At 47.5% G+C, this 15,705-nt stretch overlaps 1 protein-coding gene across 2 annotated transcripts in view; it reads left to right on the forward strand.

The window, feature by feature from the left end:
• DYNC2H1 (dynein cytoplasmic 2 heavy chain 1) overlaps positions 1-15,705 on the forward strand; it is a 1,763,151-nt gene that overhangs the window by 813,486 nt on the left and 933,960 nt on the right. For both annotated transcript variants that reach the window (XM_078657019.1, XM_078657020.1), the window contains exon 45: positions 12,058-12,202. In XM_078657019.1, coding sequence (XP_078513145.1) covers positions 12,058-12,202 — 145 coding nt within the window. The remainder of the gene's footprint in view (positions 1-12,057; positions 12,203-15,705) is intronic.

The raw sequence follows: 15,705 nt of genomic DNA on the forward strand, positions 1-15,705 counted from the left end.
GGTGGCTGTGGCGTGGTACGACGAGGATCAGTCGTGCCGAGGCATTTTGGATGCGTTATAATCGTTTGATGAGCTTGGTCGGGGCTCCCGCATAGAGGGCATTTACGAAGTCGAGTCTGCTGCTGACGATGGCCTGGGTGACTGTCTTTCTTGTATCTGTTGGGATCCATCTGTAGATCTTGTGACGCATTCCCGGGGACAACGGCCAGGCCCGTCCACATCTACCCCTGCAGCACCCGCCTCAAAGCCCTCCTAGTCCGAGATTTCAAGCCCACGTGACGCCAGTGGGGGGCAGGGTTCTCCATCACCTCCTCCACTGGTGCAACATCACATCGGACAGGTGGGTGCTGCAAATCGTCCGAAGGGGCTACTCCCTCCCCCTCGAAGCGACCCTTCCAGCCATGTCACCGCAGTACCACCGCGTGTCGGGGGATCACTTGAATCTTCTGCGAGAGGAAGTTACGGCCCTCTTGGCCAATGGGGCCATCAAGCGCGTTACTGGGCCAGAAGAAGGGTGTGGTTGTTATTTCCACTACTTTCTGGTTCCCAAGAAGGGCAAAGGGGGCCTACGCCCTCTTTGGACCTGCGGAACGTCAACGGCTTCCTCCGGAAGGAGAGGTTCAAGATGCTGACACTGGCTCAGGTCTTGGCTGCCCTGGACCCGGGAGACTGGATGGTAGCGTTGGACTTGCAGGACGCTTATTTCCACATCCCCGTACTGCCGGCCCACCGGCGCTACCTGCGGTTCACGGTAGGCCACGAGCACTTTCAGTTTACCGTGCTCCCCTTCGGCCTTACCAGCTCCCCACGGGTGTTCACGAAAGTGATGGCAGTGGTCGCAGCTCATCTACGCAGGTTAGGGGTTTCAGTCTTTCCCTACCTGGACGACTGGTTGTTGAAGGTGGTCTCCTCCCAGACAGTCGTCAGCCACCTCCAGACTACGGCCGACCTCCTGCACCTGCTGGCGTTCTCCATCAACGTGCCGAATTTACACCTGTGTCCCTCTCAGAAGCTCCTCTTCATCGGAGCGGTTCTAGACTCGGCGCAGTTTCGGGTTTATCCTCCCAAACAGCGGGTTCGGGATATTCAGGCTCTGATTCCGATCTTTCAGCCTTTATCCCGAGTCTCGGTCATGTTGACGCTGAGGCTTCTGGGGCTGATGGCCTCCTGCATCCTTCTGGTGCATCACGCCAGGTGGCGGATGCTGGCTCTGCAGTGGGACCTGAAGTTTCAGTGGGCCCAGCATCAGGGCAACTTGTCCAACCATGTCTTGATCTCGGAGGGCACTGCAAGACAGTTGCAGTGGTGGCTCACGGACCGCGATTGGGTCAGCGTCAGATCCCTCTCCCTACCCCAACCGGAGCATGTAATTGTGACGGACGCGTCCCTCCGGGGCTGGGGAGGCCACATGGGAGAGGCGGAGATCAGAGGACTCTGGTCTCCGGCGGAGTCCCAGCTCCATATCAACCTTCTGGAGCTACGGGCGATCCGGCTTGCACTGAAGGCATTCCTCCCCTCTGTCCGGGGGAGTGTAGTGCAGGTGTTCATGGACAACACCACCGCCATGTGGTACTGCAACAAACAGGGCGGGGCAGTGGCTGGAACATCAGGGCGTGACCCTGGTGGTTCAACACCTGGCAGGTTCCCTGAACGCCAAGGCGTATGAACTCAGCCATCGGTGCATGATGGATCACGAATGGCGTATGAACTCGGACTTGGCGCAAGGCCTCTTTCAGCAGTGGGGAGAGCCTTGGTTAGATCTATTCGCCACAGAAGAGAACGCGCAATGTCATCAGTTCTGTGCTTTGGAATTTTCAAGGCGGCACTCGCTCGGCGACACTTTTCATCGCGAGTGGAGTTGCGGTCTGTTGTACGCCTTTCCGCCTATACCATTTCTGCCCAGAGTGCTGAAGAAGATGAGGCGCGACCGGGCCCAAATCATCCTTGTGGCTCCGGACTGGGCACGGAGGTTCTGGTATCCCGAGCTACTCAGCATGTCTGTCGATCCCTCGATTCGTCTGCCCCTTCAGGAGGACCATCTGTCGCAGCAGCAGGGGATGGTCCTCCACCCGAACCTTTCCAGTCTCCACTTACATGCGTGGAGATTGAGCGGCGGCAGTTGTGGCCATTTGACTTGCCTCCTGAAGTCTGTAATGTCATTCTGGCAGCCAGGCGTCCCTCCACAAAATCGGTATACGCCTGCAGGTGGAACAAATTTGTGGCATGGTCAGAGGTTCTCCACTTTCTTCTTTCTCTTGCCCAGCAGGGCTCTGCTCTGGGCACTCTGAAGGGCTACCTCTCGGCCATTTCCGCCTTCTTAAGGCTACCTGGTCAGCCCTCTTTGTTCAAGTCCCCGGTTGTAAATAGGTTTTTGAAGGGCATCCCTCATATGTTTCCTCCAGTTCCTTTTGTGATGCCTCAGTGGGATTTGAACCTTGTTCTTACTTTTCTGATGTGCGCTCCCTTTGAGCCACTTCATAACTGTCCTCTTCGTATCCTTACTCTGAAGGCTGCTTTCCTGGTTTCCATCACCTCTGCCAGGAGAGTGAGTGAGCTCCAGGCCCTTTCTTCTCAGCCTCCTTTCCTTTCAGTCCATCCGGACAAAGTTGTGTTGCGGACGCGACCCTCTTTCCTGCCCAAGGTAGTCACAGCCTTCCACATCGGGCAGTCCATCACTTTGCCCACCTTCTTTCCGCCTCTGCATCCCTCGAAAGAGTTAGAGAGGCTCCACCGTCTGGACCCAAAACGTGCGCTCTCATTCTATTTGGAGCGCACACGCCAGTCCCGGGTGGATGGCCAACTCTTTGTTGGTTACGTGGGCGCTAAGAAGGGCCGGGGGTGCACAAACGAACCATTTCTCAATGGGTCGTCTTGTGCATCAAGGCTTGTTACTCTTTGGCTCGAAAGGAGCCTCCTGTGGGGCTTCATGCCCATTCCACACGGGCCACAGCGGCTACTACTGCCCTGGGCCTGGGAGTCCCCTTGCAGGACATGTGTCAGGCGGCTACGTGGGCCTCGCTGCACACGTTTGCAAGACACTACTGCCTGGACAGCCAAGTCCGGAGAGATGGCTTTTTTTGGCCGTTCCGTTCTCCAGGACTTTCTGGTGTTATCCTTGGTTTGCAGACCCACCACCGGGGTTGGTATTGCTGGGGTATCTATTCTAAGGTAAGGAATCTATTACTAACCTGTTTCTTTCAGATGCACAAGTTACTTACCTTCGGTAACGATATAACTGTAAGAAACAGTAGTTAGTATTAGATTCTTTACCACCCCACCCATCCTCCCCGTTCTGAGAACCGATATCTAGGGTTAAGGTCATCCCCTTTCAGGGCCCTAGTTTCATGGCACCAGTGTTGGTTTTTATCATGGCTCTGCGTTTCTGACGCGGAAAAGCTGTGTATAAGAACTGACGTCAGCGCGCGAGGGCGGCGTCTAAGTACTCCGGCGACGTCATCCCGGCGCCAACGACGCCGACAACTGACGCGGAGCCGCAGACGACGCCTACCGACGCGCAAGGGTACTGCTACGCAAAGGTTTCCGGATCCAGTCTGACGCCTGGGGATATTCTAAGATAAGGAATCTAATACTAACTACTGTTTCTTACAGATATATCATTACCGAAGGTAAGTAACTTGTGCTATAGGTTGCGTTACACCCTGACATTTCTGGGTACAATTTTTCATCAATTACAAAATCTACTAAACCTGCATTTTCTATGCTGCAGAAATGACCGCTAATGACTGCTAATTCAGTAGGTAACATCATGAACTGAAAAAAACGCCTATTAATTGTGAAATAAAAACTTTACTGACTTTCTAAAATCATTACTGGTCGTCCCCAATGCTCTTCTAGAAACACACGAAGAATATCCAGTTATGTGATGTTTCTATCAGTTTTTCAGTTCCTAGAAAACGGTGAAATAAATGAACCCACACCTTCTTTTCACGTTTGTTTATTAGACGTTTACCATTATATGGAATTATCTGCTTTAATGCCTTTTGTGATATTACTGTTTGTGCAGCTAATCTATTTTCCAGGTTAGCTGAAGAAATTAAGAAAAAGACAGATCTGGGAGAGTCCTGCGGTCATGATTCTCGGTTTTGTCTGCCCTGTGCCATGCTGAGACCCTGCCCACTTCTGTGATACTCTTGCTTACAAGGGACACACATGATTTAACAAATAACTCTGATTCTTAAATGGATTTTTCTTACAAATGAGGTCACATTTCAACCTTTTTAGGTTTTGCTTGCACAGAGCTTTCACTGTGTTTGTGCAATCTATTGTATTTAATATAAATCTTAAAAGGGCCTTACATTCCGCTCTTATTTTTCATTGGTTTGTCCGCTTGCCACTTACTTTTCCTCTGTTTCTGTTTTATCATACTATTTCCTTTTATTCCTTGTGTGTTTCTCTTATCAGTTTCCCACAGCCCAAGTACTGTTTTCATCCGCTTTGCTGGAACTTCTATTAAGCGTATCAACACCTCTTCGTGCTTTATGGGAAGCCAATGCTCCGATCGCAACACGCACTCACCAGTCCCCCTGGGTCCGAAGCAAGGACCCACTCTTGTGCTTCCTTTTGTTTGCAAACTGAGCAGCGCACTCACCAGTCCCCCTGGGGACCAGGGGCCCACTTTAGTTTTTTAAACTTGCTGTTTCTTTGCAAGTAGCAGCTCGCAAAATGGACAGTGCCACTTTGGAATGCATAAATGCAATGCGTTTGAATGGTAGCCGGAAAAATGCCAGCCTGCTACGTGTGAGGGTTGAAGTACCCTGAGTTCAATTTGCTCACCTCTTACGTAAAGCAACACTGACACCAATGTGTAACACCAGCTTATTCGAAGTGAGGCTACATGTTGCGATCTTTCACACAGTCCAATTCGAGTGCAACATGCCTTTATGTTCCAGAAATATGTGCATATTGCAGAGAAGGTCACCTACACATTTGCTTTTCTTTCCAATCCTTTCTATTTTCTTTTGATCAAAATATCCATTTTCTTTAACTTAATTCGATTTCACACTTGATGACCAGGTACAGCTTTGAAACGCATCGTTAGAATGCATTTTCAATGTTGCTTTTCAAATGAGAGGCACTTCACTAGGAAGGGTTGATGCGTCATGAGCGCGCGGCTTTCTTCGGTACAGAGCAACATTTATTTTTTAATCTATATTTCAATACGTGCGCACTGCAGACCATAATGGGAACAAGCCTGGTTCTCCTTTCAAAATATGGATTTATTTCACTTTGTGAAACTGGCCTACAGGGCAAAGAGGGAGCGCTTGATTGGCTGGTCTGACAAATCAGTGTGTGGGTCAGTTTTTTAGCAGATTGTTGCCCTGTTTTATGACTTTTACCCAATCTCTCTATGGCTGCACCCATTTCAAGTGTACTTATCGGCACTCTTTTTTTTCTTTGCCCTCTGCCTACTCTCCCTGCTTTATAGTACCACCAGAAACAGCACAATATATTGCCTCCCTCAACAAACAAGTCATAAAACCTTAACAGAGTTTCAGTAACTTATATTGCACAACTGCTCACCAAGCTACAACTTACAACAAAAACCAGCTTATTATTAATCACATAGGCGAAACCTATTGCATTTACAAATGCGTGTTAAGTCTAGTGAGATGTCTTAAGCATGCTGAACTAGAGGTGGGTGAGCCGCTGAAGGCTCGAGCCAGATGCCCTCAAGCCCAAAACCAGTAGATTCTGCATGTGGCTTGTACTGGCTACCACACTCTAACCTCTTGCAGTGACAAGTAAATACAAAGCATCAACATTTGAGTTAAAAGAGGAGAGATAAAGAGATACCCATCTAGTGGCTGAATTGCACCGTGTGAAATCAGGAAACCTAGCAACAATCCTTCCCCCCATGACGAGTTAGTGTGAACCTAGGTAAATATTTAGTTTCCCACTTGGGCAATATTCAACCTAGGCAATCATTCAGCTCACCAGACATCAACATCAACATATAAGATCCCCTGAGGAAGTGCAGAAAGAATAATTGTATGCAAAAGATACACAATTTATTAAAACAAATTAACATCAACTGAGATGGTACTCAGTAAACCTAACAAATACATCTATACATCTATATAAATAAAATCATTTAATAATAATCAGACACAAATACAAATACAAATTTAAAAACGATTCATGGGACTGAAAAACAAGGAAACATTTGGTTCCTATTAGTAAAAGGGAGAAAATATATATGATGTCTGGTGAGCTGAATGATTGCCTAGGTTGAATATTGCCCAAGGGGGAATTTATTTTTTTACTTTTTTCTTATGGTACCCTACTCCCTTGGTATTGGGTCCCTCTCTTTTATTAGAGGGAAATATTTAGTTTCACCATGCCTCTAATTCACATATGAGTGCACCTTGTAATACACAAGTTCAGAATGTGCATTGTACAAAAACCTTTCTATCGTTTAATAAACGATAATGTAGCTCCCTGTAAATAAATGAAAATAGGCCCCTTGTAGGGCATTCATGACAGCTGACTTGCCTCGTAGTTCATTAATGGCATTGTGTCATCACATGAATGTTTCTAAGTTCGTATTTGAAAATATTCACTTTTAATACATGCCACTCAAGGCAGTGATATATTATGACCTTCTAGAGTGAAACACTTCTACTTGTTAAAGAAATACACTATTTAGAATTTTGAAAAGACAATATCATATTTTTACATGATTTTTGTTGCACTTTTATCAATCAATCTATCATTTGTAAAGCGCACTACATACCCGCGAGGGTCTCAAGGCTCTGGGGGGGCGGGAGGGCACTACTGATCGAACAGCCAGGTCTTGAGTATCCTCCAGAAGGCCAGCAGGTCTTGGGTCTGTCGTAGGCTCAGTGTGAGGGTGTTCCATGTTTTGGCGGCGAGGTGGGAGAAGAATCTCCCACCGGTGGTTGTTCTTCAGATGCGTGGGACGGTGGCGAGTGAGTGGTCGGGGGAGCGTAGCTGCCGGTTGATGATGTAGAAGGAGAGCCGTCTGTTGAGGTAGGATGGGCCAGTCTTGTGGAGTGCCTTGTGTGCGTGGTTGAGGAGCTTTGAAGGATATTCTCTTGTTGACGGGGAGCCAGTGCAGGTTTCTCAGGTGGGGGGTGAGGTGGCTATGGCGTGGTACGTCCGAGTTCAGCTTCAGAGGGCTGGTCTTCATCCAGTCGGCTACGGCCTTCATTCCTTCGTGGAGGTTGGCTTTGGCTGTGATGGGGTCCATTGGTGAGGGAGAGGATCAGCTGAGTGTCGTCGGCGTAGGAGATTATGTTGAGGTCGTGCTGTCGGGCTGCGTGTGCGAGCGGGGCCATGTAAATCTTGAACAGAGTCGGGCTGAGGGAGGATCCCTGGGGTACGCCGAAGATGATCTCGGAGGCTTTAGAACGGAATGAGGGAGGCGGACGCTCTGGCTTCTGCCGGAGAGGAAGGAGGTGGTCCAATCCAGAGCCTTGTCTCGGATACCTGCGGGGTCGAGGCGTGTGCGTAGTGTGCTGTGGCAGACGGTGTCGAAGGCGGCAGAGAGGTCTAGGAGGATGAGTGCTGCAGTCTCGCCGTTGTCCAGCAGGGTCCTGATGTCGTCGGTGGCGGCAATGAGGGCAGTCTCGGTGCTGTGGTTGCTGTGGTACCCTGACTGGGAAGGGTCCAGGATTCTGTTTTCTTCGAGGTATCGGGTTAGCTGTCTGTTGACGGTTTTCTGAATGACCTTGGCCAGGAAGGGGAGCAGAGAGATGGGCGGCAAGTTCTTAAGGTCTCTTGGGTCTGCCTTAGGTTTTTTGAGTAGGGCGTTGATCTCGGCGTGTTTCCAGATCTCTGGGAAGGTCGCGGTCTTGAGGGAGAGATTGACGCCATTGCGCAGGTGGGGTGCGATGGTGATGCCTGCTCTGTTGAAGATGAGGTGCGGAAATGGGTCCGACGGAGAGCCGGAGTGGATTGAGCCCATGGTCTTGATGGTGTCATCGATGCTCATGCTGGCCCCGGCTAGCAGGGGGTCGTGGTCAATGGTGTACGGAGGGTCTGTTGTGTTGCTGTCTGTTGGGGCTGTCTGGGTGTTGAAGCGGTCGTGGATGTCTGCTATCTTGCGGTGGTAGAAGGTGGCAATGGGAGTCGCACAGGGCTTGCGACGGCGGGATGTCGTTGATGTTGGAGCTGGGGTTGGAGAGTTCCTTCACGATGTTGAAGAGCTCCTTGCTATTGTGTGCGTTGTTGTCGTGGCGGTCTTTGAAGGAGGTCCTTGCGGCCGCCCTTATGAGGTGGTGGTGGTTGCGGATGGCGTCCTTGTGTGCTGCGTGGCTGTCCGGAGTTTGTTCATTGTGCCATTTCTTCTCTAGTTTCCTGCATGCTTGCTTGGAGGCTAGGAATTCTGGGGTGAACCTGCTGGCTCTCTTGCTTCTTCAGCGGGGCAAGGGTGTTGGCGCAGTCCTCGATCCAGCGTCTGAGGCTGTGGGCAGCATCGTTGGTGTTGGAACGTTCAGTGGGTGGGCTGAGAGCGAGGTTTGCGTGTAGTTGGTCTTCGGTGATTTTGCTCCAGCAGCGGCGGGGGATCTGCTGGGTGCGGTGGTGTGTGGTGGGTTTCTGGAAGGCGAAGTGGATGCAGCGGTGGTCGGTCCAGAGGAGTTTGGTGGTGTGGCTGATGGAGACGTGCGGTCTGAGGAGAGACTGGGTCGAGCATGTGGCCGGCGGTTTGGGAGGGCGTTGTGATGAGTTGCTTCAGAGGTTGGCGAGGTTATCGATCAGGGTTGTGGAGTTGTTGTCATTGTTTTTCTCAAGGTGAAAGTTCAGGTCTCCGAGGAGGATGTAGTCGGTGGAGGTCAGGGCGTGCGTGCTGATCAAGTCGGCGATGGAGTCGCTGAACTGCGGGCAGGGTCCGGGGGGGTCGGTAGACGAGATTGCCTCTGAGGGTGGAATTAGGGTCTGTGTGGATCTGGAAATGCATGTGTTGGGCGGTGCTGAGCGCGTCGTCGGTGCTAGTCGAGACCCTGATGATGTTCTTGTTTAAGTGCCAAACATGTTCTTGCCTTAGCTCATGCATGGGCTCTTAGAGAAAAGCCAGGCAATCTGCTCTGGCTTGGCTTTCCCTGTTAATTTTTTGGGTCACCCTCCCTAACCAGAACTTCAGTTGTACATTTACAAAAACTGGCATTTTAAAAAAATTAAGAAAAATCCTCACTGTTTCTGTCTCAGAGAATTCATTTCCTTTGGGAAATCCTGAACACATAGTCAATTCAATCCGTTCTTCCTATGTAAGACACAAGTTTATACAGAGCCCGACTCAATCCACACTAGCATTTCTATGTTTCCTGGGTTTGAGGGCTTCCTGTATCTTCATGTCTTTGAAGGAGACATATTTAATGGATTATGCTGCAGCAATAGAACCTGTTTCATGATCCCTGAAGGACCCTGAAATGCCTCCAGGTACTCTGATTCCGACTCTTCAGTGGTGGACAGTTTGTGTGCATCTTTTTCAAGGAAGACAACATTTCTGCTGTGTGGTCTGGCGCAATTTTAGCCACCAACATCTCCCTGTGTGAGCCAGGCGATTCATTTGGATAGACTGGTTTAACTCTCCCACTGGTTGCTGCAAGAGGGATTATGTGGGCATATCCTTTCTGGAATTGAGTGCCCTTTCCCTGGCCTCAAGAGCTTTTATTCCACAGCAGCCACAAGGCGAGGAAGTTTGAGTCCTCAAAGTAAGCACCAATTCAATATTTACAAAAACAAGCACAAAGTCGTCATCTGAGCAGCTTTATGTGATGAATCAACTCTCCTCTCGTTTGATTGTCTGCAGCTCATCTGGCAGGGAGGCTATCAGAAGTGCATTGTGTCTGATCTGGATAGTCAAGCTTCATCATGCTTTCACAAAAAACCCTGACACCAGCGTTTTGTCAACCCAGACTTCTTGGAGCATTGACTGGGAAAGGGAAGAGCTTTCCAGAACCAGATATGGGGGTAGAACAGGGTGTTTCCCCCACAACCAGAGGCTGGCACCAGATATAAGTATTAGACCTGCTGAGCTACAGAATAAGGACTTCCCTGCTGCTACCAAAGGACTGAACTGCTGCTTGAGGGCTGCCTTGCTGTCTGAGAAGGAAGACTGAACTTGCTCTCTTCATCCCAGACTAACCTGAGTGACTCCACGGGTCAGGTGACTGAGCTACAAAAGACCCACCAAACTCCAGAGGCCTCCCTGCAACTGCCCAACTGACTTGCTACTCTGGACCTGCCTGAGCCCTTCTGGCCTCTGCTAGAATACGTTCCTGATCCCCAAGAGGTGACTTCCCAAGTCCTGCATCCTTTGCTGACATCAGTTGAGTTCCTCCTGTCAGGAAAGGTGAAATCCTAATTTGTTGGGCTTTTTATGAATGGGCCCGTTGAATGGGCCCGTTCGTGCCAAGACTCTGGCGCCCGCAACGACCACCAATGTGAAGCTTTAGTGAACCCAACTCTTTGCTCTACAGCGACCGCCAGCAGCGACCTGCAACATGAGATATGCACTCTGTGGTACTGCAATGAAAGCCAGCGAGGACCGACAACCGGAAGCTTCAGCATCGACTGCCCAGGACTCTCATCTAGCTCTTTGCGCTACAGCAACGGCAGCCCGGCCAGAGGTACCCTCCACGACGCGCTCGCTGTTCCTCGCGGCCTCCTCCAACGGAACTCCCTGTGCCAACCTTTGAGAAGGTAACTTTTGCAGCAAGAATACGCTGGTCAATGTACTCTGCGCACGGTCCATCACGGTCGGCCTGAATTTGCGACTTTCTCCTGGTCTAGCATGGCCAGCTGGCTTTTTTTGCTTTTAGACAATATACTTACCTAAAACTTTGAAATTCAAGATCTTCGCTCTACTGATGAGATTTTTGTAGTTCTGATCTTATTCTATTTATAAAAATGTATGCTACCTTTGTAAATTGATTTGGGATTTTTCTTGTGTTGTGTTTTCACTTTATTACGGTTTGTGTGCTGCATAAATACTTTACACTTTGCCTCTAAGTTAAGCATGACTGCTTGTGTGCCAAGCTACCAGATGGTTAAGCACAGGTTAGTCTACTTACTTTTGTAATTCACTCTGACAAGGATTGTGGTTTTTGCTTAGATAAGGCTTGACCCCTCTTTACCAATAACCCAGTGTCTTACACAGTACAATACACATGATTATGGTCGCACTGGACTCGACAGGGAACACTTGTACCCTGATTGCTTTGCTGTTGAGCTATGAACCCCTGTGGTTACCTCCGCAGATAGATAAGATAATGTCAGTTGTTTCACCCAAATGTATCACGTTACACCTAACTGCTTGTGCAACTGGTTCTGCATGCGTGAGTTGCCAACAGAGATTGACATATTCCCTGGTGTGCAAGATGATTGTCTACTGGAGTCGAATAGTCTATCAGATGGGCTTAGTTTGCCTCTTGATGTAGGTTACAATTTCCTGCACCCTTTTGAGGCATATATCCCATTGTACTGTTTCTTTAGTGGAAATTCCTTGAATGTTCGTACACTGAAAGTATATTTGGAGGTCATTTCTGCTTTCACCTTTTTTTTTTTCACCAAGGTTCTTTTGTAATTTCTTGTTTAGTTATATATTAGGCCTGCAATCGTCATTAGTACAGGCAGAACTCTCTGAGCTGGTCACTGCCTCATTTAGCGCCTTTTATGGACTCGCAACATCATTTCCACAGCCTTTTGAGACTGTGCTCAATGTCTTTCAACGCTCCCTGGTACTTGTTATAAGTTTTTACTATAAAAAATCAAGAAATTGTCTGATGTCGCGCAAGAAGGGTCATAATAGGAATCTGCGGGAGAAGCCATATCCTGATCTCATAAAAGGAACACTAGTTGTACCAGTGATGCTAATGGTGCCAGATTAGTGCTGGATGTCTGCAGTATCCTAATTTTTTCCGATGCCAGTCTCCGAAGAGTTAGAATTCTGTATGCATATGAGTGTATTGAATTATTTTTTTAAGTTGGCAATCTTTTTGTCAAAGTTTAGTTTGCTAATGCTAAGCTGTGGTTTCATGAATGTATCATGATTTTTCATTATTTTTCTTTTAGCTATCCTGACCGAGATCAGCTACAATCAATTTACAGTGCATATTTGGAGCCTGTCATACACAAAAACTTGAAGAATCACCCGGCTTGGGGCCCTTTAACAAAAATACATCAGTTGGCAGGATCTATGGTCCAAGTATATGAACAGGTAAATTGAGTTGATTATATGTCAAATATTATGCAGATTTGAATGAATAGTTCTTCATACTCTTGAAATCATTGCTATCAATGGGTTTATTATGGTATGTTTCAACTTCAGTGCCGCTGATTTCAGGGTCGCTTCAGATGTTGTCTTGACTCACTGGGGTGATCCCCAAATTTATAAGCACTGGAAGTAGCATTATGGGTGTACTCTTTGTAAATCAGCCCCAAAACGTTCAACTCCCTAGTTTTAAAAGTGCCCAGAGTGCACAGTACTTTCTATTTGGACAAATTGTATATGAATGTTCTCTGAAAATTCCCATTATATTCACTTTTAGGATGTTTTGGGTTTAATTCACAAAGGAAGAAAGTATATGTAAAAGAGTACTAAAGGAGTACTGCTTTGCTTAATGTAAAATGCCTGTGTGAATAGTCCACCATGAGTCCATTCTAAAAACTGCTAGTAAGTAGGCAGCATGATATTTGAAGGGTTCTGTGTTCCAGGTATTTGAAAATACAGACCGGAGTATATGAAAATGATAGAGGATTTTTTGGTTTGGATTTTCAACTTTTGACCTGCTCTTTTTAGAGGATTAGATGAGGAAGACGAGCATGAGGATGTTGAGGCAGATCATTTTATACTTATGGAGAATACTTATTCCGGAATATTGGTGTATCTACAGAACGCCAGTTTAGCTCACAGTTCACTGGAGAATGAATTCAACCCAGCCAACCTAGGGAGGATGGCACATCAATGTGCTGGAGATGTGGACAATACTCTTTGCATTGAAAACCTTCCCGTCCTCGATCAAGGGACGGCTGGTGCAGGTTCTCACAGATAACACCACTGCTAAGTATTTCTGCCAGAAAGAGGGCAGGGTTGGGTCTTTTGCCAAGAGAACCTGCGCCTTTAAAGCTGGCTGAATTATCTGTGTATTTCCCTGGTGGTACACAAGACCTGTAAGCACCAGGGCGGAAAAACCTAGCTGGCATTGCCTAGCATATCACATTAGGCATTTACACCCAGAGGTGGCATAAGCCATCTTCTGACAATGGGGAGACACCGAATTCCACCTCAGAGCTCACTCCACAGTGACCAAGGCTGCTACCACTGAATCGGCAAGCAGACTACCTGTTCTGGATATCTGTCAGGCAGTTACATGGGCATCGGTGTGCATGTTCACAAAGCACTACTGCCTCAACAGTCAGGTCTGTTGAGATGGGCATTTTCCTGCTCCATTGTGCAGGACTTTTTAATCTGAGCCATTCCAAAGACCCACCACCTTGAGAGGTACTGCTTTGGTATCCTTACACAAGGTGAATGATCTGCATTTAGTATTATCCATCAGAAGAACAAGTTATTTACCTTTGGTAATGCTCTTTCTGGTGGCTACTCTGTCTAAACACAGATTCCTCACCATTCTCCCACCTCTTCGTTCTCTGGTATGGTCTCTTCCATCAAAAAAGATCCCAATGTAGGAATCTTCACACTGGTTTGTTCAATTACCCGATGAGCTTGGTGTGTGAGGGCGTGGATGTGTTGCACAGTTCCTACTAATTAAGTAGGACTGTGCATTTGGACACATGCGTCAATATATGGGCACTGAGTCCACTCATATAATCAGAATATGTTGGCTCAGTTCCTGGATAGCTCACAATGCCCCATCTGAACCCCTAACCCTGACAGGGTACCAATGGTGTCTGCAACCTCAGAACATAACCACTTTAATTCACTGTAGTAAGTTGAGGAAACAGATCTAGCCTTTTGTTATTACCTTAGGCATGTCCAAAGTGAGACACAAGTTAGCATTTCAAACATTTGTTGAAGAAATTGGATTCTTGTGTAAAATATGTGAGCTGCAATTATTAGAAGGAGGAAACAAAGCATTGTTACCGGCATTACAAGAATGGCGAGGAAGATAAATAATGCAACCAGTATAGTAATTGCCGTGATTATATGAATTATACGAATATATGTGCAGCAACGTGGGTTTCTGTTTCAGTAACCCTCTACTTTTTGCCAGATTTCTGATTCTCTTTGACTGAGTGTGCCCTAGGTCCCTGCTAATCAGGTTCCCATGGCCTGTGTTCTTTCCCTAAACTGTACCTTGTTTCCACAATTGTCACACCTCTAGCTCACGTATAAGTCCCTTGTAAAATGTACCAGTGGTACCAAGGGCCTTGTGACCAGAGAGGGTCTCTAACTGCTGCAGAAAGTATTGTGCCACCCTCAGAGACCCCTCACCAAACACACACACACTTCCATTGCAGACTGTGTGTTCTGGTGCAGACAAAACTTAAGAGTCGACATGGCACACATCTCTGTGTGCCATGCCCACCAACCACTGCATGTGGCATAGATAAATGACCCTTATAGCAGGCCTCCGAGCCCTAAGGCAGGGTGCACTGTACCAGAGGTGAGGGCGCAGCTGCATGAGCAATGTGCCCCTACAGTGTCTGTGCCATTCACAGATATTGTAAGTGCAGTGGAGCCATATCGGGTACAAGGGCTGGGGGTTTGTCATTATGTACTCCACAGCTCCACGATGGCTTTATTGAATGCGAAGGAGTTTGGTATCAAACTCCTCAACATAACAAACCTACACTGATGCCAGTGTTGGATATATTACAAAATGTGCTCAGATGGCATTTTAGAGATGCCCCCTGAAAATCAACCAACTGCCTTGTGTCCAGTTGACTGGTCTGCACCAGCCTGCCACACACGTACATGTTTCTGACCCCCTGAGGTGGGAGCCAATCTGCTCTCTTGGGTCAGGGACAAAGGCTGCTTGGGGTGGAGGTGCTTCACACCTTCCCCCAAGCAGTAACAGCATTCAGAGTGGTGAGCCTCAAAGGCTTCCTGTCTTTCATATGCCAGCCAGGGCCTATCCAGATAGTGTAGATGCTAGCCCCATTAGTGGGTTCTTTGAACACCATTTTATTTCACTTCGTCCCTTTCATGGTTGGGTTTTGGAAGGCTGTGATGAAGGTTTAATTGCACACTATGGCAAACATGTTTTCTCTGTTTACATGTTTCATAGAGCGGTGCTTCACTCTATCCCTGAGCCACTGCCAGGTGGGGTGAGGTCTTCACGTCTTGCAGACTATGGTAAGATGTGACCTTTTTCTATTAGGCATATAAAGTGTATGGGCCCGATTCACAGAATGAACTTAAGACTCAATCCAAAACTTACTACTATTTTGGTATTCACAGAATGCACTTACTACTTTTGGCATTCACAGAATGAACTTACTACTTTTGGTATTCACAGAAGTTAGGATTTTGTCTTAAGTCTGTCTTAAGTCTGTCTTAAGTTTGTCTTAAGTTTGTCTTAAGACAAACTTAAGACAAAATCCTAACTTCTGTGAATACCAAAAGTAGTAAGTTCATTCTGTGAATACCAAAAGTAGTAAGTGCATTCTGTTAATACCAAAATAGTAGTAAGTTTAGGATTGAGTCTTAAGTTCATTCTGTGAATCGGACCCGATATCCTGATATTGATCATGTAA

The sequence above is a fragment of the Lissotriton helveticus genome, chromosome 8, assembly GCF_964261635.1.
Source record: "Lissotriton helveticus chromosome 8, aLisHel1.1, whole genome shotgun sequence".
In the NCBI taxonomy this organism is placed as follows: Eukaryota; Metazoa; Chordata; class Amphibia; order Caudata; family Salamandridae; genus Lissotriton; species Lissotriton helveticus.